The sequence below is a fragment of the Podarcis raffonei genome, chromosome 13 (assembly GCF_027172205.1).
Source record: "Podarcis raffonei isolate rPodRaf1 chromosome 13, rPodRaf1.pri, whole genome shotgun sequence".
Classification (NCBI taxonomy): Eukaryota; Metazoa; Chordata; class Lepidosauria; order Squamata; family Lacertidae; genus Podarcis; species Podarcis raffonei.
Window position 1 is genome coordinate 13,949,952 of NC_070614.1, and position 26,809 is coordinate 13,976,760.

The 26,809-nt window shown below is 40.7% G+C and overlaps 1 protein-coding gene and 1 long non-coding RNA gene across 9 annotated transcripts in view; one reads left to right on the forward strand and one right to left on the reverse strand.

Moving 5' to 3' along the window:
- Window positions 1–421: 421 nt before the first annotated feature.
- On the reverse strand, window positions 422–26,095 carry MEIOC (meiosis specific with coiled-coil domain). 7 transcript variants are annotated; one of them, XM_053363393.1, is made up of 8 exons: window positions 26,014–26,095; window positions 24,379–24,507; window positions 20,876–21,036; window positions 17,981–18,085; window positions 15,635–17,480; window positions 12,864–12,998; window positions 3,725–3,905; window positions 422–2,063 (listed from the first exon to the last, which is right to left on the reverse strand). In XM_053363393.1, exons 2-8 carry the CDS (start codon window positions 24,418–24,420, stop codon window positions 1,834–1,836), a joined length of 2,700 nt encoding a protein of 899 aa, XP_053219368.1. In that variant the 5' UTR covers window positions 24,421–24,507; window positions 26,014–26,095; the 3' UTR covers window positions 422–1,833. The 7 variants fall into 7 exon arrangements, with proteins under 7 accessions (XP_053219368.1, XP_053219370.1, XP_053219366.1 ...); XM_053363395.1 differs by lacking the exon at window positions 26,014–26,095 and adding an exon at window positions 25,492–25,611; XM_053363391.1 differs by lacking the exon at window positions 26,014–26,095 and adding an exon at window positions 25,400–25,593.
- Window positions 25,711–26,809, forward strand: part of LOC128400820 (uncharacterized) — a 68,373-nt gene continuing 67,274 nt past the window's right edge. Inside the window, exon 1 of one of the 2 annotated variants that reach the window (XR_008327380.1) lies at window positions 25,711–25,872. This is a non-coding gene — a long non-coding RNA (uncharacterized LOC128400820). Of the gene's footprint in view, window positions 25,873–25,950; window positions 26,091–26,809 lie in introns of those variants that run through there. The other variant, XR_008327383.1, reaches the window with a different exon arrangement.

The window sequence follows — 26,809 nt, forward strand, 5'->3', positions numbered from 1 at the left end:
TTACGGATTTGAAGTTCTTTCTAATATGACTTTCAGACTTCTGGAAGCTTATAAATTTTACTTCAAAAAATGAAGTGGAAAGTATTGCCTTGTGTTCTAGTATGCAGCTGTCTATAATTAAGGTACAGATCGACAATTGTAGCCACCAGTCTTCAAGAATGCCTGTTTAACCTCAGCACCTACATCTTCACAAGAAATGGCTTGCATGGTTTCTAAAAGTTGCTCAGATCGGACTTTTGTCAAGTTGTTTAAAAGGGAAGGCATTCTATAATTGTGGTGACTCACGGTCAGTCTTGGAAATAGTGATAAAACAGAGAGGGGCATGATCTGCTATGGAGGCCTCAGGTTTGATATAAAACTCTTGATAGCAAGAGCCTGAATTACTTCCAAAGATAGGAATACAAACGTAGAAATTGTAGCATTTTTTTCAACAAAAAGCCAGTTTATTAGGCGAGAGTAAAGATAGTACAATATTTATTTTCATAACATGTAACGTATCAATGTCAAAACTCAACCCATCTTTGTGGCTACTATGGTATGGTGGTATGAGTCTGCTGCCTTAGGAAGTTTATGTGGGCAGCATGGAAAGTCGTATCAATGATCAAAATGGTCCCCTACAGTTTCTCCTGCAATCTCAATCAGTCCCTTACATCATCTAAAGGCAATTTGTAGTTTGATTACACTTTTTAGCATACCGGGATTTCTAAAAGTTGGAAGAACACAGATGTTTAAAATATCTGTGTACCTAACCAAGGGTAGAGAAGTAAATTTTATCCAGACATTATGTATTTATCTTCATGCTAGATTGTTAAAACCCAAGATCTCCTGAGCCACATAATAACATGCTAATTGAATAAATTACTCACATACAATAAAAAGATCAGATATTAAGAAAAAAAACCAAGCATTCAACAGTGCTAAAGTATGCAGAAGCAAACTAAGAAAACAAAACATACACCAAACAATCTCAAACCGAACTGGCTAAAGAGTTAACGTCAAAGAAAGTGCACTTCAAAACTTCTTGATACCCTCTTTAAAAATAGTAAACCAAGGGTGTTAAAATATTCATTATTTCAGCTGCAGTGCAACTGCTAAAGGCTCAATTATATAAATGTAATTTTGATCACATTTAAATACTTTTAACAGATAATATTGATAGTATTTAAAATAGGTACAAATGATTTTTGCAAGTTTTTTTTAATGTTCCCTAACATGCATGGTTAGATAATGGCTTTATATAATATCACTAATTTAAGAAAATCTGGTCAATTTCTTTTAGATTCTTAAGATTTCAAATTCATAAATAAGTATTTTTTAAATATTTTCATTTAACATTCATACTGGGTATGTTTAGCTTTGTTTCCTTCCTGTTTCCAGGTACTCATTGTCTAAAGAGAACAATTCTTTTTCTATCACAATCAAAACTTATCTGTTACTAGACTGCACACAGTAACATGTGACAGTAATTCAAATTCATTATTTGAAAACAGAATTATTAACGAAATCTAAAAGAACTGTATCACACAGGCAGAATGATCATTGCATATGCCTGCACTGTAGAATGGATTTAAGTTCTACTTTGGCAGTTTAAAACTTTCTGATTTATTTAACATAACGTTAGATCTGCCCAGTCAATATATTGATTCTGATAACATCAAAGGCTTCTTGGCTTGCGTTAACAGCTACTCAGCAGGTAGCTGCTGGGTTTACGATAAGCAAACTTCAGTTCACATATCTCTTTACTTTTAATTTGGAAGGAAAGCTTTAAAAGTTCATTTACAATATTTAGTACAGTGCTATAATACATCCATATCTATTATCTCTATTTTTTCCTCAATGTTTTTTTGTTTCTCCCCTCTGGATCGCAGGGTTGCCACTATTCATCTGTTCATAGGTCTTATCTTCAGGTAGGACTAGCTCATGTAAGGCTTTTTCCACCTCCGCTGTTCCAGTCGTCGAGGTTGTTTTTGGCAAGGTCATCTGAAGAGCACACCACAGCGTAGTGCGAGCTTTGCGTGTTGCTGTGCACATCTCTTTAATGGCCAGCGCAAGAGCAAAAACATCTGAGATAGGGGGGAAACAATATTTGATGTTGCTACTCTTTTGAAGTGTTCAAAATTGTGTACTTTAGCACAGAAAACTGCATTAATGTTTTGCTGCTTTCACTGGCTGTTGTACAAGAATAATTCCTGTCAGTTTGAACAGTGGTAGAAATGCAAGGTATGCAAATTATGAATGCCAAATACACATTCTCCCCCTAAAGAACACAATCCACAAGGAACTTCTTCAAAGACTCGGTGAAGCAAAAAGGAACAGCTAAACAGTTAAACTCACATTTGTGTTTTTGCATATCTCCCATTATTTCAATAATCCATTTGCAAGAGATATTCAAGGAGATAAAGATTTCTGAGCTAATCAGTCAAGCATAATGTGAATGAAGCAGCTTTCCCTACGAGTCATGTAAACAATAACTAAGAGTTGTCTTATAAAGGATAAACATCTCTTAGGGATGATGAAAGGCTGGGAAATCCTACTATTGGCAGGGCCTAGAGATTAAATTCTCTATATAAAAAAAAAGAGACTAAATTCTCCATGAAGTCCCTTGTAAGTAGTGAGTGCAGAAGACATCTGTGAGTACAAGTTCTCGCTCCTTAAAGCAGTTTGGGTCTCCTAATTCCCTTTAAGAAAGAGTGGTGGGGTGTTTTATTCTGCATTCCACTAACATAATTCAGAGTGTTCCCATTACCACTGTTTCAGATGGTGGGTAAAAACAGGGGTAGGCAACCTAAGGCCCGTGGGCCGGATGTGGCCCAATTGCCTTCTCAATCCGGCCTGCGGACGGTCTGGGAATCAGCATGTTTTTACATGAGTAGAATGTGTGCTTTTATTTAAAATGCCTCTCTGGGTTATTTGTGGGGCATAGGAATTCGTTCATTTCCCCCCTCAAAATATAGTCCGGCCCACCACATGGTCTGAGGGACGGTGGACCGGCCCATGGCTGAAAAAGGTTGCTGACCCCTGGGTAAAAAAGAACAGCACAAAAGAAGAACCAACATACATGATGGAATACCACTCCTTAATTCCAGAAGACATGCTGGATTCATTGCATCAAGTAATCTGGCATCTCAACTCTGAATCTTGTACAGTGGTATCTCGGGTTACATACGCTTCAGGTTACATACGCTTCAGGTTACAGACTCCGCTAACCCAGAAATAGTGCTTCAGGTTAAGAACTTTGCTTCAGGATGAGAACAGAAATCATGCTCTGGTGGCGCGGCAGCAGCAGGAAGCCCCATTAGCTAAAGTGGTGCTTCAGGTTAAGAATAGTTTCAGGTTAAGTATGGACCTCTGGAACGAATTAAGTACTTAACCTGAGGTACCACTGTACCAATGTTTAGCACTGTAATGGAAACCCAAAAGTGCCAGGGGAGTCTTACAGTATATGGCAGTAAGCTGATTTTGACACCATAGTCAAAAGAATTTGCTTGCACAGCAATTCTTTGATTGTAGTGCTCAAATCATTTACTCCAAAGCAGCCTTGGTGAAATCCTACTGAATCTAATACTACTTTGGAAATTGTTATTTAGTACACAATGTGCTTACTCTTTGCTAGGTGTGTAAATTTCAAACAAATATTAAACATGCCTCTCTTATTTGGGGCAAAAGCCCTAAAACGGCTCAAGGCAGAGAAACTGGGAGAACAAACATTAAAAGAAAAGTGCACCTCTATCATCTTGACATCTGGGAGCTCCTTGTCTTTGCCGATGTGAAGCATTGACAATTTCATCCTTTCTACGGGACTGCACAATGTGAATTGCTTCCAGGTGCTTGTCAAGAGCAGTAGAGATGTTAGCATGAAGAGGAGAACTTCGCAGGCGTTCCATTTTTCCCAGCAGAGTCACAACCTGCAAATATTAAAGAACAGCAATTTAAATTCTTTCATAGTTCTCTTCCTTCCTATAAAGCAGTTCTTATAAGGTCTGTTGATGTCTGCCTATAAATCCACAGCTACAAACATCTCATTTAAATCAGAAACATGTAACTAGCTTTTGGTCTTGTGTTTCTCAAAGAGCAGATCCCCAAGTCATATAGCAAGATGGGGTTTTTAATCTAAGCGTTTCAAGGTCATCTAATGCAAATGAGAAGCTAAAGTTTTGAACCATGTTGATTTCAAAATAATCTTAACATAAACCTATATAGGGTTCCTAAGTAATGCTATCCTGGCACTGAAAAGGCTGATTCCTAATTCACTTTAACAACATACTGTAGCCTTAGACAATTCTAATGGGTATTTAGAACCAAAGCCATAATGCAATACTGAAGTTTAATTCAGCTGTACACCAATGGTTTAGTTAAAGGTTAGTTCCAGGAAATTATAATGCATTGCTTTACTGATTTTTTTTTAATTGTCAGTTTATCAAGGCACAATGCATAAATATAAAACCATGTTTCTTAAGCTACAAACTTTATCACCAGTGGTGGTAGATGGTCACTGGGACTTGTATGGTGGGAATCATAGAAATGTAGAGTTGGAAGGTGTTACCAAAGGTCATCTAGTCCAACCCCCTGCAATGCAGCAGGAATTGCAACTAACCACCCCTGACAGATGGCCATACAACCTCTGCTTTAAATGGGGCGCAACACCAAATGGAGGTGGCATCAATTAATTCTGTTCCCCACAAAGGGAAAACAAGCTAAGGGGGAAGCAGACGGCCACAGCCACCCTCTGGAACTGGTTGTAAATGAGAAGGCAGGTGGGACTGGAGAAATCAAGACTGATGGGTGTGCTCTAATGTATCAGCCTTCACTGCTAATTACCCTCTTGAATCCACCAAGGCACAACCAAGTTCTTCCCCAAAGTACAGCAAGCACTAAAATTCAAATAGCATAAATTCAAGGCACATCCTTGCCCTTTGTTGAACTTTTGAGTTGCCTGTATGTATATATCAATCAAAACTAAATTCACCAAGGAAGGAAAAAATCCCAGCTCCCAATGAATTCTGTTAAATTATTGGGGTTTTTTACATGAGAGAACCACATTTTCATGCCAGCAAAGTCATGCAGTTCTAAGGCAAAGAAATATATCTGGTTTAGACTTCCGGCGGCGCGCGTCTCCGGTGCGGGAAGGGATTCGGCCAGGAGCGCGAACCCAGTCCGATAAACAGGGGGAAAAGGGGGTGCTAGAGGGCGAGAGCACCCCAGAAACACATCCGGAGGGTGTCCGGAGGTACAGGGAGCCAGCAGAGACCGAGCGCGGCTCACCCCGCTGTCAGGTAACCTTTGTAAGGCGAGGAGAACAGCGAGGAGAGCAGCAGGTCCTCGGCAGCCATTTCCTCCCCCCGAGCAACGGACAGCCCAGACCCCGCTGGTGATTAGCGCACCGTTTCAGTGAACAAGAAACCCGGGGGTGGTTAAAACGTGAAGGTTAAACTATTTCGGAAAAAAAAAAAAACCTGGAGTGAGAAAGAAGGGAATTCTAGAGGTTCTGCCGTTACCAGGGATCGGTGGCTACGCAGAGAGAAACTGCAGAGCAAGGCAAGTATATTGAGCTACCACCGGTGATTACTTCGTTTCCCTGAAGGACTTTACGCTAAAAATTATTCGACCCCCTTTAGAAAAAGGGGTGACTCAACAGGGAACAGAGGACGAAGTTATTAAATTAGAACCATCTATTAAAACGAAGGGCGCCGGAAACGCCATCCCCACCGCGGAAGAGAAAAGTGGAAGAGAAGCGCTGGCGGCGCCATTAAGGAGAATAAAACGTATCAGGGACTAATCTACAACTCCACAACAGGTCTAACCTGATCTAAAACTTGGTGGCTGTGCTCTTGTCTTTCTCTTGGTACTATAGTGAAGAGCTGGGCACATCTCTGTTCTGAACTTTTTGCTACTTGCTCAGCATTTGGGAAACAACTATTACCGGGTGTTGACGGACTCTTTGGTTAATTTACTTCGAAAGCCTGCCTTCAGCGACAGAGAGCGCCATCTAGCGGATAAAGTGTTTATAACGCTTGGGAACTTATATTTCTATCCTGACCTTACTTTTTACTTTTTGGTTACCTCTCCCCCAGTATCTCTGTACCCCCCCTTCCCCCCCCGCCTCCCTTTCTTTCTTTTCTCTCCTTTCTTTCCTTTCTTACCTTTTCCCCAACTCCAGGAAAAATGGAATGGAGACTCTGAGTGAATTTTCTGGGAGACTCTGATGGTGTGGACCTTCCATCCACTATCTGGAGAACAAACTTTCCCAATATAACCTCTACAAGACTATACGGTGCTGTTTGAAAGCACACATCACTCTGAGGATATAAGAGCTCTCAATCCCCTGAACTTTGGTGCTGCTTGAAAGCACACATCACTTTGCGGACATAAGTTTTTTCAAACTCCTGAACTTTAAAACTACAGGACCTTCCCTGATACCCCAAAGCCACAATACGGTAAAAAAGGAATTAATAGACTACTGTGCAACCGAAAGACTGTTAGAAAAGACTGTTAAAACAGGGGACCAGGTTAAATAGGGAATTGAAACCCGGTCAGAAGTGTTATAATTATACTGTTGGGTGTAGTTAATATCTGATAAAACAAAGAATGTCAAACACAGGGAAAAGACCAGAAGGGGGAACACCAGTGGACAGAAAGGGATCAAAGCAGGAAGGGGAGTTTAGGGCAGAGATATTAAGAATGTTTGCGGAGATAAGGGAGAGTGAGAAAAATGTAGAATGTAAGCTAGAACAAGTAGAGCACAGAATTGGGGAGGTAGATAAGAAGTTAGATGAAACAGTTAATGAACTAAAGAGTCAACTCAAAGAGGTATTCAGGAGGACACAGTCAGTGGAGGAAGGGATGAAAAAGACCAGAGCAGAACTAAAGGAAGTAAGACGTGAGGAGGAGAAAATTAAAGCTGAGATACTGGATTTGAACAAGAGCCAAGAGGATATGAAAGATTGGATTGCTTTGAATGAACTCAGACAGAGGGAGGCTAACCTTAGGATGAGAGGTATACCTGAAGTTCAGGGAGAAAACATAAAAGAGAAATTAATAACAGAATTAGCCCTTTGGTTGGAAACATCACCAGAAGAGGTAGAAAGGGCGGTGCAATCGGCTTTCAGACTAAAAACTAAGCCTCCAGGGAACAAAAAATTTGTAGGAGACTGCCTGATAATATTCAAAGACAGGGAAATAAGAAACAGAATTCTCTCTAAAAACAGAGAGAAAAGGTTAAACATTGAAGGAAACAACATAATAATTTTTAAAGACATTCCTGTCAGGCTTTTAAAACGTAGAGATTCCTACAAAGAATTGGTACAGATACTTAAAAGAAATAACATTGTGTTCAAATGGGAGTTTCCTGAAGGCATTTCCTTTACATATAGGAGCAAGAGACAAAAATTGACAAATCCAGGAGAAACAGATAAATTCTTAAGGAAATACAAAGAACTTAAACCACAAAAGGAAAAGGGTAAAGACGGGGGAATAGGATCGGAAGGAGTTCTGGAGGGGGAGACGGGAAGTTCGGGGGGGGAGGAGGGAGAGGGGGGAGGGACGGGGGAGGAAGCGTAAGAGGAAGGTCAAAAGGAAATTATAGCTGTTCACTTTTCTTTTTTCTCCCTACAAATTAAATCACAATGGTGTTAAAGGTATACAGTTGGAATGTTAATGGGATGAATGACAGGGGAAAGAGGAATCGAATTGAACATATCTTGAAGAAGGAAAGTCTGGATGTTATCTGTCTCCAAGAGACACATATTGCGAGAAAGCACAAAAGGATTCTGATTAATCAAAGATTGGGGAACGAGTTTGTATCCTCAGACCAGAAGAAAAAAAGGGGGGTGGTGATTTATATAAAAAAACAAATTGAAGCGAAACAGTTATTTAAAGACGAGGAAGGAAGGATAATAGCAGTAAAAATAAATTGGCAGGGAGAAAAGATAATAATAGTGGGAATATATGCTCCCAATGATAACAAGTCAGAGTTCTATGGGAGATTGGAAGAAAAGTTGTATGACTATGCCGATGAGAAAATTATACTATTGGGAGACATGAACGGAGTGACGTCGTTAGAAATGGACAGATTGAGGGACACAAAGGGTAGAGAAGGGAAGTTACCTAGAGCGTTTTTTTCCCTTATCCAAAATTGCAATTTGGTAGACATTTGGAGATTCAATCATCCCATGGAAAAACAATATACCTACCACTCGGAACCCAATGATTCATCATCAAGATTGGATCAGATGTGGATTTCGAAAGAGATAACTACTAGAGCGGTACGGGTGGAGATTCAGGTTAGAACAATTTCAGACCACAATCCATTAATTATGGAACTAAGAGGGCAGGAAAGCAGATCAAATAGATGGAAACTTAAAGATTACTTATTGGACGACCAAGAGGTAGTAGAAAAAGCCCAAACCAGATTAAAAGAATATTTTGAGGACAATTTAGACAACAACACAAAATTGAAGGTGGTGTGGGACGCGGGTAAGGCGGTGATGCGGGGTTTTTTTATCCAGCAGAGCGCAATCAAGAATAAAAAGAGAGAAAAAGGGAAAAAAGAAATTATACAACAACTGGCAGAGAATGAGCAGAAATTAACTCAAAACCCAAAAAATAAGAAAATAAAAGAGAACATAAAAATTTTACAATCACAATACACAATGCTGGTAAATAGAGAGATAGAATGGAAAATCAAAAGATTGAGACAGAGGAGTTTCGAACATGCCAACAAAACGGGAAAGCTACTATCCTGGCAACTGAAAAAAAGGAAGGAACAGAATACGATAAACAGGATAGTGGTGGAAGGAGAAGAGATAAACAAACCTAAGGAAATAAGGAGAGCTTTTTTGGATTTCTATGGAGAGCTCTTTAGAAATACTGGAAAGAATAGGACCAGAAAAATAGAGAGATATTTAACGATTAAGAACATCAATAAGATCCCCCCAGCAGATAAAGAGAAATTAAATGCCCCAATTGAGATAGAGGAAATCAAAGCAATAATAACAGATTTAAAAAACGGGAAAGCCCCAGGCCCAGATGGGTTTAGTAGTAGATATTATAAAGAAATGGCACCGGTTCTACTGACTCCACTACAAGAAGTAATGAACAACATTCTTAATGAAAGAGAAATACCGGAGACGTGGAAGGAGGCGCTGATTACATTAATCCCAAAACAAGATTCAGATTTAGAACAAATTAAAAATTACAGACCTATTTCCCTATTAAATATAGATTATAAGATCTTCGCGGGAGTCCTTGCAAGAAGATACAAGGCCATCTTAGTAAAAAATATCCACAGAGACCAAGCCGGCTTTCTGCCGGGTAGGCAAATGAAAGATAATATAAGAAACATTATTAATATAATAGAATATTTAACAGAAAGATGCGACAAACAAGGCATATTGTTATTCGTGGACGCTGAGAAGGCGTTTGACAACGTAAACTGGGAATTTTTGCTGAGACAACTGGAACACATGGAAGTAGGTACTGAATTTTACAACGGGATAAAAGCAATCTACACGGAACAAAGGGCAAAATTGTTGATAAACAATGTGGAGACAGAAGAAATAACAGTAACTAAAGGAACAAGACAGGGATGCCCACTGTCCCCACTGTTATTTATAACGATATTAGAAGTACTACTAAACTCCATCAGAGATAATAAAGGAATAAAAGGAATCAGGGTCGGCCATCACGAACACAAAACTAAAGTCTTCGCAGACGATCTGGTTGTAACAATGGAAGACCCACTGGATTCAATAAAAGAGGTACTTAGAGAATTTGACCAATTTGGGGAAGTAGCGGGCTTCAAATTAAACAAAAGGAAAACAAAAATAATAGCTAAGAATATGCAATTAGACAAATTGGAGGAATTACAAAGAGAAGCAGAAATAGAAGTGACAAAAAAGCTGAAATATTTAGGGGTATGGATAACACCAAAAAATATAGACTTATTTAAAAACAACTATGAAACTGTATGGAAAGGGGTCAAGAAGGATATAGAAACGTGGGGTCGGCTCAAATTGCTATTCTGGGGAAGAATAGCTACAATTAAAATGTCGGTACTGCCAAGAATCCTATTTCTTTTTCAAAATATCCCGATCATTAAAGATATAAAGATATTTAAAACCTGGCACAAAGAAATTTCTAGATACATCTGGCAGGGGAGGAAGCCGAGAGTAAAATTTAAATTATTAACGGATATAAAAGAGAGGGGAGGCTTCGCTCTCCCAGACCTAAAATTATATTACGAGGCATCCTGCTTATGCTGGGTCAAAACATGGATAAAACTGGAAGATACGGAAGTGTTAGACCTAGAGGGCCACGACAATAGATCAGGGTGGCATGCCTATCTGTGGCATGGGAGGAAGAAAGGACATAAGGGATTCGGGAATCATATATTTAGAGGTCCCCTGATAGAGGTTTGGGAAAGATATAAGGATGTGTTAGAACCCAAAACACCCCAATGGCTGTCTCCATTAGAGGTTATGTCGGTTAAAAAGACCAACATGAGAGCCAATTGGGCAACTTACGAACAACTCCTAATGAAGGCGGAAGGAAAGTGGAAAATGAGGCCGTTTGAGCAGGTCAAATCCCAAGTATATGACTGGCTACATTATCATCAGATAAACGATATGTTTAAGAAAGACGTTAAAGGCAAAGGATATGCTGACAAAAAGTCCAGATTCCAATCTGAGATTTTGGAGAATAACATAAAAACTCTATCCAAAATGTATAAACAACTATTAGATTGGAATTTAGGTGACGAGGAGGTTAAGGCGGTAATGACACACTGGGCTAAAGATTTTGGCCGTAACATTTATTTTGAAGAGTGGGAAAAACTTTGGAAACATCACCTCAATTTCACGGCCTGTGTGTCACTAAAAGAGAACTTAATGAAAATGTTCTACCGCTGGTATCTGACCCCGGTAAAATTAGCCAGAATGTACGGATCTTGCAACAAATGTTGGAAGTGCAAAGTAAGGGAAGGGACTTTCTACCACATGTGGTGGGAATGCCAAAAGGTCAAAGAGTTCTGGGAAAGCATACACAATGAAATAAAGAAAATGTTAAGATATACTTTTGCTAAAAGACCAGAGGCGTTCTTACTAGGTTTGGTAGGAAAGGAGATAAAAAAGAAGGACTGCAAACTGTTCCAATATGCTATAACGGCAGCAAGGGTGTTGATAGCCAAAAACTGGAAACAAGAGAGTTTGCCGACTATAGAGGAATGGAGAGCCAAACTACTAGATTATGTGGAGATGGACAGGATGTCAGGAAAAGTTAGATATAAAAAAGATCAGAGGTTTGTCAAAGATTGGGAAAGTTTTACGGAATATCTGAAAAGCTTAACTGATGAACAGATAACACTAGTGGGTTTCAAAGGTGCTCTGTAGAAGCAAAGGGTAATGCCTATGGAAAAAGGAAGAATGAGAGTGACTTATGGCACTACATACAAAGGAATGCGGATTTATTTATTTTTTTGTTATTATGGACGATTCGTGGAATGGCAGAAGGAAGTCCTTTTTATTTTCTCTGTAAAAAACAAGAGTATTGATATAATTTGATTTGTATTTTGATTTTTACAAATTAATAAAAATTATGCAAGAAAAAAAAAAAAGAAATATATCTGGTTTAACTCAAGGAAGGAACATATGGATTTGATTGGGGGCAAGGGAAGGAGACTATAGGAGGTTTACCAGGTTGGCTGTAGGAACATACAGAAAACAGATTAAGAACTACACTGACAGCTTCAGAAAGGACAGTGCCAGGAGGTTTGGCCAGGAAAGCAAAGGAAAAGTTGTGATAACCCATTTTGGATCAGGACCTCAAAAGAAATGCATGGTGAAAAAATGACCAGATTTCCCTATGAAATGACTTTTCAGAAGATAAGCGCTGCGTTGCTAATCAAGTAATCCAAAGTAGGTCAGAAGACTATGAACCAAACTACATAATCATTTCCCCAACTTTTTGAACTTTTCTCCCTTTTTTCCAGCTCCCACTCCCTACAACCAAACACCTTTTCTACAGTTGAATGTGCAGGTATTCTTGTGTGCAGCCTGCTGTAAGATGTGAGTTCATGTGCACTGGGTACTAATCCAATCCTTGCTTTACAAGACTGAAACAGGACATCTCTGATGCCCTCTGATCTACTACATCACTTCTCCCAACTTGCCTGGAACTTCAGCCCCATTAAGGTTGTCATATTTCACTTAGAGAGGTAATTTGAGATGGAGACAGGTTTAAGTGCCTCCTCCTTGCCATTTCTCAAGCAGCTTTTGGAGCAAAGCAAAGAAGAAGCCATTGAGCTTCCATTTGCACACATGTAGTTTGGCCCTGTGTTTTCATTTCATTTTGTGTGATTTATTCCAATTTTCAGGCATGGATGAAATGGTCCGACTTTGGAGTGCGTTGCCTTTCTAACCTTTCTGCTTCCCAAAGGGCTCGAGGATCAGGGAAGGCACTGCTGGGGCTTCCTACACTGTGAAAACCAGTCTAGTAGGGGTCTGAAGCCAAGAAGCAGACAAAATGTCTCCTTTTTTAAATCTGTTGCCTCTGCCAAGGTTTTGTAAATTGTAGACAGATAGAACTGGAATTAGGACTGGCTCTGCCTCACACAGAATGGAGTACACAAAGCTATTTTGCATTGTCCTCCCAACTGGAACAATTGGGAGGAACAACCCGTATGTGGATACCCTCCAACAACCATATATGTTTTGTGTTTGGAACATCTAGCATCACAATTCCGATGTTCAGGAGAGACAGAATTAGAGGCATACTTATGCCAGTTTGGGGAGCAGAAGAGGCTGATAAGGTCTTGGGCGTGAAGGGTCCAAACTTGTCAAAATTTGGTATTTTGACATCAAATAACTCACTCTGGCTTGTTCTCGTAACTGATCCACAATTAAGCGATCAACTCTGGATGGATTTGATGTCAGTCTTGGAATTGGAGTGTTGTTAGTACTAGACACTTTCTTCCCAGGGTAATTCTTGGCAAGAGCTGATTCAGTCTGGAAAAGATACAATTAATCTGTCATGTTAAAGACGGTAAATTATGGGGAGTATATTATAGGAAACTTGATTTATTCTTCTTTTGGGATACAAATGATGAGGGTATCTACTTGAAACACAGCCATTAGTGGCATCTCAGTTGTGAAGCCAAACCCAAACTCCTGAAAATAAAAAATATTGTAGTAACCTATAGCACATATTTGCAAAACTCAGCATCCTATTTCTAATTTGACAAAGGGTGTTGAGCTGGACTAGAATAATTCAAGATCTCAAGAAGCAAAACACACCTGCAGCTGAGGTAGCAAACTGAAAACAAAACATAAATATTGTTACCCAAAGTATTGCAAAATAACTAACTAAATGTTGCCATGCTCCCTGCAGAGAATAAGAATTATGCAGCATTCTGTAGAAAGGGTACAATTTAGATCTACATTGGTCAGTGTGAAGGTTTTCCTACTAATTTTAACAGACCATAAATTACATTCAGAGCCTTCAAAAAGTAAAACGGGCATATTTTAATGTTCATTATTTTAACTTCCAAACACCAATTATATTGGAACAGTGTTAGAACTAAAAACGTATCACAACAATTTAGAATATTCATTATGTATATACCATATTGGCCTGAGTATAAGCCTCTTTTTTTACAAATTCCGACTGTGAAAAGTTAACGTGTGGCTTAAATTTGCGACCTTACAGGCACATACCTCCACATGTGGTGGGAGTGTCCCAAAATTCAACTATTCTGGACAACAGCCATACAAGAAATATGTAAAATAACTAAGCAAGTAATAGACATCACCCCAGAATTGGCCCTACTAAACATCTTCCAAGACAACAATGCCCATTTACACCACAAAGAACTCATAACCCACCTGCTCTCAGCAGCCAGAAACACCATAACCAGACACTGGAGAGACCTGTCAGGAGTAAGCATGGACCAATGGTACCAAATAGTATGGGAAACAGCCCTACTAGAAAAATTAACTAATAAACTGAAACTGACACGGGGACAAACAGAAGAAGACGCCTTCACCCCGGTATGGCTCCCCTTTATCACATACACAGCCCAACAGGACAATGACAATAATCCACCAACAGCATACAAATCAATATGGCTAACCTGATCCAAAACACACACCCACCTCACTCACACACGAAAACAAGGATGACCACAGCCAATCACAAGCAAACAATCACACCCTAGGCCAACCCCAACCTCTCTCACCACCAAAGGAACACAAGTGAACAACACAAGCAACGCTGACACCAAACTCTACATACATTAAACATAATAGAAACACCGCCACCCGACCCCACCCCCATCCATCTTCCCTCTCTCCACCCCCCCTTTCTTTTTTCTTTCTTTTTTCTTCTCCCCCTAATGCCTCAACAAATGAAACGGATTTGTAAAAATGTTACATGGAAGAAGAAGAAAAATACGAGGCACTACACTTCTGTAAAACAAGAAAATCCTTAATAAAAAAAAATTGCGACCTTACAAAAATTGGCTTTTACGATATCACTGCTGAAACAGATATACAGTAAAACAGAACGGGTGTGATGTGAGTGCCTGCAGAATTTTAAGAGAGCAGTTTATATTCTGGTGAGGCTTATATCCGGGCCAATACAGTAGGTCTTTTAACTGGCAATCAAAGCTGCATCATACAGCTAAGTAAAGGATTTAGCTGCAGCAAGCACAAGTGACATTCTAAAATGCTACTATGTTGCAAAAAATGCAGGAATATGTGCTCAAAGGAGGCTGCTAGAATAGAATTGTGGAATGTTAGGAAAACTGTCAGAAGTATTTTTTTTTTATTGGGCTTTAGAGGCTAGAAACTAAATTGCCTCTTGCCTGCAAATTCCATTCAAGTGGTCCACAAAAAGGTTTTGCAGCAATCAAAGCTATCAGTTCTTGGACCTGCACCACATTTATGTTTTCTGACAAGCTTGAGGCTGTTTTAACCAGGATCAGATTACCGAACAGTTAAACAAGACCCTGACCTCTCTAAAGTAAAGGTAAAGGTACCCCTGCCCGTAGGGGCCAGTCGTGTCCGACTCTAGGGTTGTGCGCCCATCTCACTTAAGAGGCCAGGGGCCAGCGCTGTCCGGAGACACTTCCGGGTCACGTGGCCAGCGTGACGAAGCTGCTCTGGCGAACCAGCACCAGCGCAGCACACGGAAACGCCGTTTACCTTCCCGCTATAAAGCGGTACCTATTTATCTACTTGCACTTAGGGGTGCTTTCGAACTGCTAGGTGAGCAGGAGCTGGGAACGAAAGACGGGAGCTCACCCCGCCGCAGGGATTCAAACGGCCGACCATGCGATCGGCAAGTCCTAGGCACTGAGGTTTTACCCTTCTCTAAAGTAGTACTGGTTTAAACAACTGTGCCAGCAATTTCCAATTGATCAGGACTGAAGGCTGAGCAGCCCAAACCTGTTCCATGTCCCTGGTCCTAGGCATTGATAAGAAAGCTGTTCCTATAAGCTTAGCCTAATCCTTCTGTTTCTTAGATACAGTAGTGAACAGAATATTTGAAACTACTCAATATACTTAAGTAATTTCAAAGATTGTTCATTGCTGTATCTACTCCCCGTTTTGTACTCTCTTCTGATATGCATGTTTCTTCTTACCTTTTTCCGTTCTTTCTCCAAAGCTCTCCATTGTTCATAACATTCTTCCAACCTAATATGAAGTTCACTGGCTGACCCACTCCTAGTTTTCATTGGTCTTTGAAATCCAAATGTTGGCATGAAGCCTGTGAAAGAATTGTCTCCGTACATCATATCATTAAAATAAGGGTACAAGTGGCTTAAATCATCATAGGAGAACAAATCATAAGAATCCATCAGGGGAATGACAGAATGCCCAAAAGGATGGGTAGATTTCAAAGGAAATCTGTTTGAATTAAGCTGTGGAACACTTGGACTGTGCCTCAAGTCACCCATCATGAAATTGTTTGAAAAGCAAGAAGCCTGAGTGCGGTTCACACGGTTACTGACAATATTGTCTCCACTTCCTTGCCTGTGACTACTGAAGTGACCTTGAGACTCCAGTAAATCTTGGTAAGTATTCTGTGACAGTCCATCTAGATGTTTTTGTCCGTCCTCAGCATCATAATGTCCATTCTGTGATTTAACTTGAAAATTGTGCTTGTTCACATTTTCAATGATCCCATATTGCTGCGTATAGTTATCACAAAAACCATTTGGTTTGATTTTTTTGTCAATCATGGACTCAAAAAGACTTTCTTCTGTTACCTTACCCAGTCCTTCTGTATGACCGGCAGACTGAACTCTGTCTCCAGCGTTGCTATCATTGAAATCAAAACCGGAAAATACTGTGGGGTTTTCTTGGCAATATTTCTGGAGCAACAAATTATTGCTTAAAGTTGCATTGCTTGATGGCAACTGAGAAAAATCATAAGAATGATTGGGACCTTTTGAACCAGCAGTTAAATGATTATTCAACTTTATCAAGGTGCTTTGATTCCGAATAGGGATGGAGGAACTGTTTTTAGTCTGTATGTTGATCCATGTTGGCCTTAGATTTGTGCCTGATGAAGTTGTTACTGGGTTTGTTGATAAGATATTCAGTGATTTGAAATATTCTGAATTTTCTGTAGCATTTGCAAAATCACCGCTCCCCGAAACAGCTGTGTGAGATTTGAGGGCAAAATCTGATTTTAAACCAAAGTCAGGGGTAAATGAATTTTCATTCACAAACTGCTTTTCTGACATGAGTCCGGTAGTCTTTTGAAATGTAAAATTCTGCTGTTCTGAAGAGACATCTTCCATTTTCTTCTGGACAGCTGGTTTATTTTGAAAAAGCTTACTATAATTATCAGTATCTAAAGCTGGTAACTCAGGTGTTCCACTTGGTAATTTTTTACTCTCTTGAACACTATAATTTGCATTTTTATTATGCTTTGTTTTATTTGGATGAGAATAATCCAGGTATCTACAATAATCTGCACTTTCACCATATCTACTGAATTGTGAAAGAAGCATCTCAGCTCTCTTTTGGTGCACCTGTGCATCATGTCCTTTAGGACCTACCTTATCCCTTCCATAAGCATAAGTATCTGCTCCTGATTCTTTTATTGCTTCTAAAAGACTGGTTTGTGGGGCAAAACATGTTTTCACATATGAATAGTCTTGAAACTGTGGTGTCTTTGCATTCTCATTGTTCTGAATATTATAACAGCTGACATGATCATTCCTGGAAGGGTACAGCCATTGCTCATCAATGTCGATGTTAGTGAGCCCATGGTAAAGGTCATCCACTTTCTGTTGCAATGCTACAGGACCAGCATGCATATACTGTTTGTCAGACACAGGCAAAGTTTCTCCACCATAAAAAGTCTGTTGAGGGATGGCTCCATCTATTGGTCTCTTTGTTTCCGACAGCAGGTCAGGGTGGTCTGTAAATCGGGTTGTGCTCACAGGCCATACTGATTTTAAGTTGGAGGCGCACGCCCTACAAGAATGAAACATAAACAGTTGCACAATTCCTTACATAGATTTTAACCTATTATACTAATCTTTATTTTTACTTTTGGTATGTCCCATGGCCAGTGTGTTGTCAGAGCTATTGGTATAATTTCAAATGAAGACTGTGAAAGCCAGAGACATGTATCAAGCTAGAGCACACTAAATTATTATTTTTTTTTGGGGGGGAGGTGTTCAAAACTGATACTTGAGGTCTGCATGTAGTTGGCATACCACTTATTTAATGCACATCTTTATATATGAATGATGTGTAATAAGCTGTTTAAAGTACTTGCCAAAACCACAAATACACTAATAAAAAATGTAAGATTCAGGTTAATATGCATTACTGCCTTCTTGATAATGGCAGCAGAAATTACAAGCTCCCACTGATGGCAGATGCAGAATATTCTCAGTGGAACAAGAGCAGTTGGAAAAAGTGAGTAGATGTGTAGGAAATTACTATCCTATGTTGAATATATTACCAACCCGTCAGCAAAATATGGCTGAGATTTATCTTGTTCTTCCAAGATGTTAGACACAAGTCCATATAAGTCTGTTTCACTGCCATAGTCATTTCTTTCTGTTTGAATCCTAAGTGGGGTGAGAAAAGTAGGTTAAGTATTTGCTACGAATGTCTGTCTATATTCATATTTACATTTCTATTATTTCTAGCTATAACATTTGCCACCAAAAAAATCAACAATATCCTGGAACTGCAGCTTTTAGAGCTGCCTGTGTTCCACAAAGATCTCACACATTAACAGATTGTTTGAGAGCTAGCATGGAATGTAAAGGCTCAATGTAGACCACTGAGACATTTCACCATCTACAAAAGGGGGAAGAAAATCAAAATCCCTTTAACCTCTTGACTGTGCTGCTTCCCAAGCTGTCAAAGACCCACGTCACAACCATCATGTTGACTTGAAGCTCAGCAAGTTCTTTTTTTGTTCAGATTATTTATAGTACATTGTACACCCAGACATATTATGAGAGCCTGCGGTTCAGAATTCCCGCAGACTATTATGAATGACAGCATGTTAAACCTGTCGATGAGTGGAATATACAAATGATTCAATAATTTAATTTGTCCGCCTCACATGCAGACTGCGCATATTTGACTGCATGCAGACTTGAACCACATACAATGTGTTCATCCCTGCTGCAGGCAAACCCCAAGGACCGATGTGGGAAACTTTTTCTGGTTGGCAGGTCAGATCCTTATCTCCCTACCCCTGCTGGGCCAAATCTGACAGGTGAGCAGGTCCACCAACCTGTCACTCACCCATCATCGTGATATCAGGTGACAATGAGCTTAGACTTCAAAGCACAGTACAGGACTGTTTGAAAGTCTGTAAATAGCTCCATGCTACTACATGAACCTCTCAAAACAGGAAGTTCAAACAGCAGAGTGGGGCTGCTTGCAAAGGAGCTTTCAAACAGTCCCACACTGCTCCTTGAACCTCTGGTTGTCAGAAGTCGAAGAAGCAGTATAGGGATGGAGAAATGGTTTCCATTGAAACTGCTGATAAACTGGAGGTCCCACCCACCTGTGTTTTTCAGCGGTTTAGAACTGCTTAACCCTCTTGGAGCAAGGCTGCCTCTGCCACCCATCAGCTAATGGGCAGTAAAAGCATGTCTTGCTGTAGCAAAGGAACAATTGGCAACTCATTTTAAGCTCCCAATTGTTCCTTTGAAGCCCTGCCCTTACCTGCCTCACACCTGATGTCATATATGGAGCAGGTAGGCATGGCTTGCCAAAAAGAGCATGGTGAGCTAAAAGTCAAAGCCCGGTGAACCAGCTTCCCCACTCCAAGTTGAGGCAGCCCAGCTAAACAAGCTCTTGTAAGATTTTAGACAGCAGGAAGAAAAATGATGTTACTATGTTGTAAGTAAATCAACTGATAAACAGTGGTGTGGTTTAACACAAGATTTTGAACTCAGGTAATTTGTATCAATTTTCTTATGCCCTAGACTGATCTTACTGGCCATGTTTATTTTACTTTAATAAACAAAGCTAGAAATGTGAAATTACCAACTTTGCCTAATATTGTATTTGCACAATGCTGTATTTGCATTTGGCTCCCATTCATTGTTGCTAATAAATATATGAAATAGAAAATTTCCATGGAAGAATGAAACACTGGGAAAGTTTCCAAATAAAGGATCCATAGATTCAATGGGCTATACCAGGATCTCAAGATCATCTAAATCACACCTCTATCCTTTGACATGTGCCGTACACTAACCCAGTTCTAGTGGTGCTGGCAAATTTCTCCCAAGCCAGGCTCAGAAGAATATTTCAGGGCACTGGAAAACCCACCTCAAAAGGAAAGGAATGTTTTATAGCAAGTGTGGAGAAACTTCAGCTCTCTAACTCCAATCATTCATTGCCATTGGCCATGCTTGCTAGAAGTTGCAGTTCAGCAATATCTAGAGGGCCAAAGGTTCCTAACACCTATTTTACACACTCCAAACTTCCTCTCCCACCCTAATAAAAATCTGCCACTCCTCTCCACACCCTAAAGCCATCCCTGCTACGCACTCTGAACATTACCCTTCCTTCCCACATTCTTCCTTCCCCCATCAGTGGAAAAACAACAGAAGCACAAATAAATTTTCTCTTCCCTCGCTCGCTTGCTCCCCTCTTCTTTTGCCCTCACTGATGTGGTGCAGTAGATTATACCAAGTGTGATGGGGTGCAGTGAACTATGGAAGATGCAGTTCTTACAGTTCATGCAACTGCAGGAGCTCTTGAAATAACTACAGCCACAAATCCATTTTCTATTAGACTGAGGGGGGTGAGAAAAGGAAAGAAGTATTTCTTTTCAACTCCCTCTGCTGCTCCTGCCAATGACATGGGCAGGGGGAGTGTGGTTGGGGTATAGAAGAGGGTATAATAACACCTTTCTGAGTTCTAAGTTTGGCTCAGGATTTCCACACCCACCCAGACCCAATCAGGAAAGCTTCAGAGGGGTTGCTCATTCTCATATGCTATAAATAGGTGGTAAGAACAGAATGAAGTGGCTGATGCCTGACGGACACCTTTACAATATATGGAACAAATCAAAGCAATATAAATTAAAGAAAGTGAGCATAGGTGCATTCTACATCAAAAAGCAAAAAAACTTCTGAGTTGCTAGCCTGACCTGAAAAGAACTCAATTCTGACACCAACTATAGAGTCAAGATGGATTCTGAACATGAAAAATAAAAACCCACCATTCACAAATTCTCTCCAAAAAACACATCATGTTTTTGGGACATGTATTGTCAATTTGTACCCTTCAGCCCTGTAGAAATTAGCAATTAATGCAATGAAAATAAGCAAACTATTTACCATACAATTTTCTCTTCCTAGTCATATAACAGTTAAATTATGTACCTGTTCTTTACACTAATCTGAGAACTAGGGGGTTGTTTAATATCATCTGCATATGTAGACCATGGGACATAGAAAAGAGAAGAATCAGCGTGGTTTGAACATTCAGAAGCTGTAGAAATTGAAGTACTGTAAGTCTGCCGTAAGTCTACATTCTCTTCACTCTGTATTTTAAATTCAAGAAGAGAAAATTAATATTAAAAATATTATTTATTTTACTGCATTAATTTCATAATTAATTTCCTAAATTGAGAATTGGTTGGAAAGGACCAAAGGCCATCAAGTTCAGCTAATTGATTCCAGACAGTACTAGTGCACGACTACTGCAAAGGAGCCACGTCACAACACACTAAAGAGAGATTACTCAGCCACTTTGACGGGTGGGGGGGCGGGGACTTTTATTGATCTGAAATAGGCTACAGCAAAGGTATATAATAGCAACCACAAATATAGCTACATTTTGCTTTAAAACCCTTGAGAGTATTTCCCCCCACAGTTCCAGAGATAATGGTCTCAAATTTAACATACTTCTGTTTTCTAGTTTCTAAGAAAATCAGTAAACAACACTAAATATAATTTGTTTCCAAATTAATCTCTGAGGTAGGTGTAAGTTATTACTTCTGCCAGTTAAAGGGAATTTGTTGTTGAAACTTAACACAATTCAGCAGGATTTTGCATAGTGGAAGATAATTTATACTTGTTGGGCTAAATTTTATTATACAACACTTTGTACTGTGGGGAATTCTATTTGGATTTCATTTATTGCTAAGGCATCCAGTGTGCGATCAGTTTTACTTGTGTAAATGAATAAAGTATGTCAAAGTGATGTGTTCATCATATGACCCCAATGAAGTAATCCTAATCCACAGTTTTGTATACTGGATGCACGAAAGTGTGGTGTCCAGGGAAAACATCCAGCAATAGAGTAATGTGTGTAATGCTGCATGCCTAAGCCCATGTGGGAGACAACACATTCTGTCTCCATGGGAAATATAAGCTTATAAGTGCACTGTGATACCTGATCAAAGTAATTGAAAATGAAAACTGAGTTATGCCTTATGCATTGAATTTTAATTGGTGAAATGATTGCTTGTTCAGTTTCCATGGCTGAAATATGGTTTCCAACATATATTATCATTTATACAGTACTTTTAATGAACAAAATATTTTACAATTCTCCTTAATGTTTTGAAAAATGAATTTGAAATATTTTCTAGTTCTATATTCTAGCATCAAGTCTATCAACCTATACCAACTGCTAAGGAGCTAAAGAGACAAGACTTGTATAAGACCTAAAGCAGGTTTTACTTCAGGCTTTTAAATCATTTTTTTCCTATCAGAACTAAGTTTACATTACTTTTCCATTAAAAATCCCTTGTTTCCCTCACACAAGCTTTATTTATTTGTTAAACAGGTGAGAATCAGATATACTTGCCAAACTACTATACTTGGAGTAGATCTTTCAGAAGATAGTAATCTACCTCCTGCCCACCTGAGCTAGACAATTCATGGCTGAGAATATGAAAATGTTTGAAGCAGCTATGGTTGCACAAATTCATTATGGACAATCTAATAAGTAGTACCTTTTAATATGCAAGCGTTAAACTGAATTTGCTAAACCTTTCTTTTAAATCCCATTAAAAGCTAGGATGCCTGTAAATTATCTATCAAAACTGGGTGGTTAGCTGAGAAGCAAATGGAAGATAGTTAGCTACTCAGAAAATTTATTTTTAAAGGATATATTATTTTATTTGCAGATGCAGTCAGAAGGGAGTTAAGATATTGTGTACTACTCACTCACTGAAAGATGGGGCTATTTATTAATTAATTTTATTCCCCATCTATTCTTCCTGAAGAGTACTGAAGGCAGCTAACAACATAAAATCCATTGAGACAATTTTCAATAATTAAGGATTAGTTATAGAAACCACAGTGCCTATATATACCTATCCCCGTCCAATGATCTTAAGAAATAAAAATGTATTCAAATTCTTCCTGAACATAGCCTTGCAAAAAGTATGCCTGGTCTTCCTCAGAAGGGTTTCAGAGATGGGGTACTGCCAGAGAAAGCCCTTTTGTGTTTGTACACTGGTAGCCATCCATGGTATGGAGAAGTATGAACCTTCCTCTCTATATCACAATTTGTATTTGTCTAGCACTCCATACAATAGGTAGCCTACTAGGACAGTTGATATAGTTGTAGCTCTACAAGAAAGTAACAGGTACCCTACTAGCTCAAATTAGCTCAAACTAAATGACCATCTAGTTAACAGAGCAAGAAAGAAACAGCCCTGCCACACTGTTGTCCCAGAAACAGGTATTCAGTCAAACACTGCCTCTGAACCCGGATCATTAAACTACAGGGGTGCATCAGCACATCAGTTCATCAAACTAGAGGACATGGCACCACACTAATACAGCAATTGGGGGTGTGAAGATAATTTTTAAAAAAGTCAGTCCACTATTCACTGAAAACACTGGATACGTCTACTAGACGCCCAAGCAGTGTTTGGGGAAAAAGGAACTCTTTACTTTTCAGACCAGCTTGAAAGCCCATACACACCACTCTGGAACTCCTTGGAGAATTTGCACGTTAATAGAGTTAACTGCCATTCAAAAATGGGCATATGCTTTTTCACCCAAGTTTTCAAATATGTTTAACTTAAAGTTCAGCTATAATGAGTTATCATGTACTTAGAAGTGAGTGTTGAAATGTAACACATTAGAAGGGGAAATATTTCATGTAGTCCCATTCCTTCCAAGTTCTTCTGGATATGACAAGAGACTGAATATAGACGGCTGCCCTCCTGGATATCATCATACGACAGAGATGATAAGGAAATGAGCATTATGAGTACAGCAGGGATTCCCAAACTGTGGACTGCAAGCTGCATTCAGGTGGTCTGCAGCGTGTCTGATTTTGTGGCTGAAGGTGGAAGATGACATAGCTACTCCATACTGATTTTTAATTGTATTTTTATTTCTTCTTTTATTTCTTATATTGTATTTTACTGGACTACAATTTGAATTTGACGGACTTTAAATTATAATACAATGAATCAAATACAATATATAAGAACTAAAAGAAGCAATAAAGGTAAAAATTAAAAATTCTACAAAATCAAGTACAATGTACTGCAATTTCTACAACAGGCATAAAAATAATTGTAGCCTGCCAAGAATCTCAGGAATTTTCAAGTTACCCTGGAGGGTGGGAGTTTGGAAACCACGGAACTAGAGTAACATATAAAGAACGTGTACCCCCCCCCGCCCCAACATGATACTTACTTTAATTTATAGTACCTTGTTATTACTCAAGTACAGAAATCACATGAGAAGCAGCTCTAATGCATTTCAAATACAGTGTTTATTATCAGGCCAGTAAAATCAAATCAAACCATGCTAATAGTGTAATGCTAGTAATGCTACATAATGCTTTATTATGAAAACTCTCTCATGTATTTCTAAAAGAAAATTATCTCAAGTTGATAAAAAACTGACTGAACCTGCAATTTGTAGCAATCATAGAAGGAGCTGCAACCTGTCATGATAACGTTATTGAACACATCCGTCAGTCTTCCACTGGACTCTGCACTATTCAAATAGCGGCTGGTGCCTCTGAATGCTACTTTGGGCTGAGACAAAAAAGTGGAAAGACAAATTAACCTACATCTAAATTGTTTGTTTTACAGATACCAACATCCCCCCCCCCACTTTCGGACTGCCTACACACTGCATTATTATGCTGAGTTTGAGAGAACCAGTCTATTACATACATACCCCTCCCCATTTCTCCAAAGTATCAACGAGGCCTGATCTGCAATCATATATATGAGAAAACCAGGGGGGGAAACTGCACAGGTGCCTTTGACTCTCTCAAATTCTGCTTTTCGGGAACTAAGCCGACTGAGAGCCAAACAGGTGTCGCTGTTCTGAAGGCAATCATTTCTCTGCCGAGGAACAACTGAGAAATGGCAGGCAGATGGGGGGGGGGGGAGTGTGATGTGAAAACAAAAAAACACACGACTTGGCCAACAGTTGGTGCCACACAACCGGGTGTCCCGGTTCTGGTATCCCAGGGACGCGCCGAACTTGTCGAGTCGTTCGCTTCCCCAAATTCCTCTGCACTCCCGCCTTGCTGCCTCAGGCTCCTCAACCCGCGACACCCGTTTCTCCTCGTCTCTATCCTTCCGACGACCCCTTTCCACCCTCCCTCCATCTTCCTATTCAAACCTAACTCGGAAGAGCTGCTTTCCCACTCTCTGGGGAGGGGGAGCCCACCAGACGCAGCCCCCCCCCCCGTTTCAAGACCCCTTACTCTTTCGACAGCGCCCCCCGCGCCTCAACTCCTCGCCCCCTCAGCGGCTCCCTTGGGCCCTTCTCTCCCCCCTCAGCGCCCCGCGCCCCTCAACCTACCCGCCCTAGAGAGAGCAACCCCCGCCGCTTGCTCTCCCTCCGCTCGGCCACCCCCTCACCTCCATCCCCTTCCCTACACAGGTTTAAGGGCGCCTCTCACTCCACACACACCCGCCCCCTCTTCAAGGGAAACCAGGGGCCAGAGAGGGGCGTCGCGCTGCCCCCGCCATGACCGCGCAGGGGGGCGTGGTAGCTCCCTTCACCCTGCAGCCCAGACTGGCTCTGACGGCGCTGCGAGAACAGCCAAGGCAGCCGTTACCAAGCCTGACAGGGAGGGGGGAGGGGAGGGGACGGCCGGGTGGCAGAGAAGGGGCCCGCCGAGGTTCTCCCTCCACCGCGCGATTGGCCAGCACCCGCAGCCGGACTGCCAATAAGGCGCCGACTTTCCCCCCTCCGCTCCCTTTTCTCCTCCCCCGTAGGCCCGCCTCCTCCTCCTCCCTCGGGTCTCAAGACATTTAACCACGAGGGTATGGAGCTCAGGGCCACCAATAGAGGGCGAGCCCGAGGCAAAAGTGTGATTCCAGCACGCCTCCCCTCCCCCTGCTCGCGTTAACTGGCGGTTGCCGATGTCCGTCTCCAGAGAGGTGGGCCAATCCCATGTTCATATAGGGTACAGCACCTCCTCCTCCTCCAAACCCCCAGATCGGCGCCGGCTTCTTTGCGCATTGGGCAGCCCGCGCGTCCAATCGCAACCTCTCCGTTGTTTTTTGCCCCTTTCCGCCTACCCCATTCAGCGGACCGAGGGACACCTGGCGCGCGATTGGACGCGTCGCCGCCTGCCCAATGAGAAGCCGGGAAAGTGGTTTGTTCACCCGGTGATAAGCAAAAAAGGCGGTTGGAGTAGAAGCTTCAAGCCTTTTCCCGCTCGAAAAAAAGAAAGGGGGCTAGGAATGTGAGGGGGAAGCAGCTTGAGGAAATATGTGGTGGGATTGAGAGAGGGAAGCGGGTAGATTTAAAAACTGAATTTTAAAGAACTGAACAAAAAATTAAAAAAAAAAAACTGAGGTAAACCCACAGCTGGTGAACGCGTAGCATGGGGAAAGGGAGCTGTGAGAAGGACTGAGGCAGGAGCAGGGCTGTGGTGCAGTGTTTGTGCCTGCGGCAAACGAGAGACTTCGCTTGGGCTACTAAGATTCAGCCCTATATTCTCCTTTCCACCCCCCCAAAATAAAAATAAATGTGAAAAGGAAAGATGTTGCATATGCGCTGTATGTAGGATTTGATATGGGGAGAGTCCCACTGCACCTTGACCATTTTAGGGGTCTCCACAGGGCCAGAGACGAGTCACATAAAAACCTAAGAGAAGCTTGCTGGAACAGGCTAGTGGCCCAACTAGTCCAGCATCCTGTTCTCACAACCAGATGCCCATGGGAAACCCGCAAGTGGGACCTGAGCGCATGAGCACTCTCCCCTACCCTGGTTTCCAGTATTCGGGAAGATACCGCCTCAGACCTTGGAGGTAAAATACAGTAGTTATGGCCAGTAACCACTGATAGCTTTACCCTCCTCCTAATCTTAAAG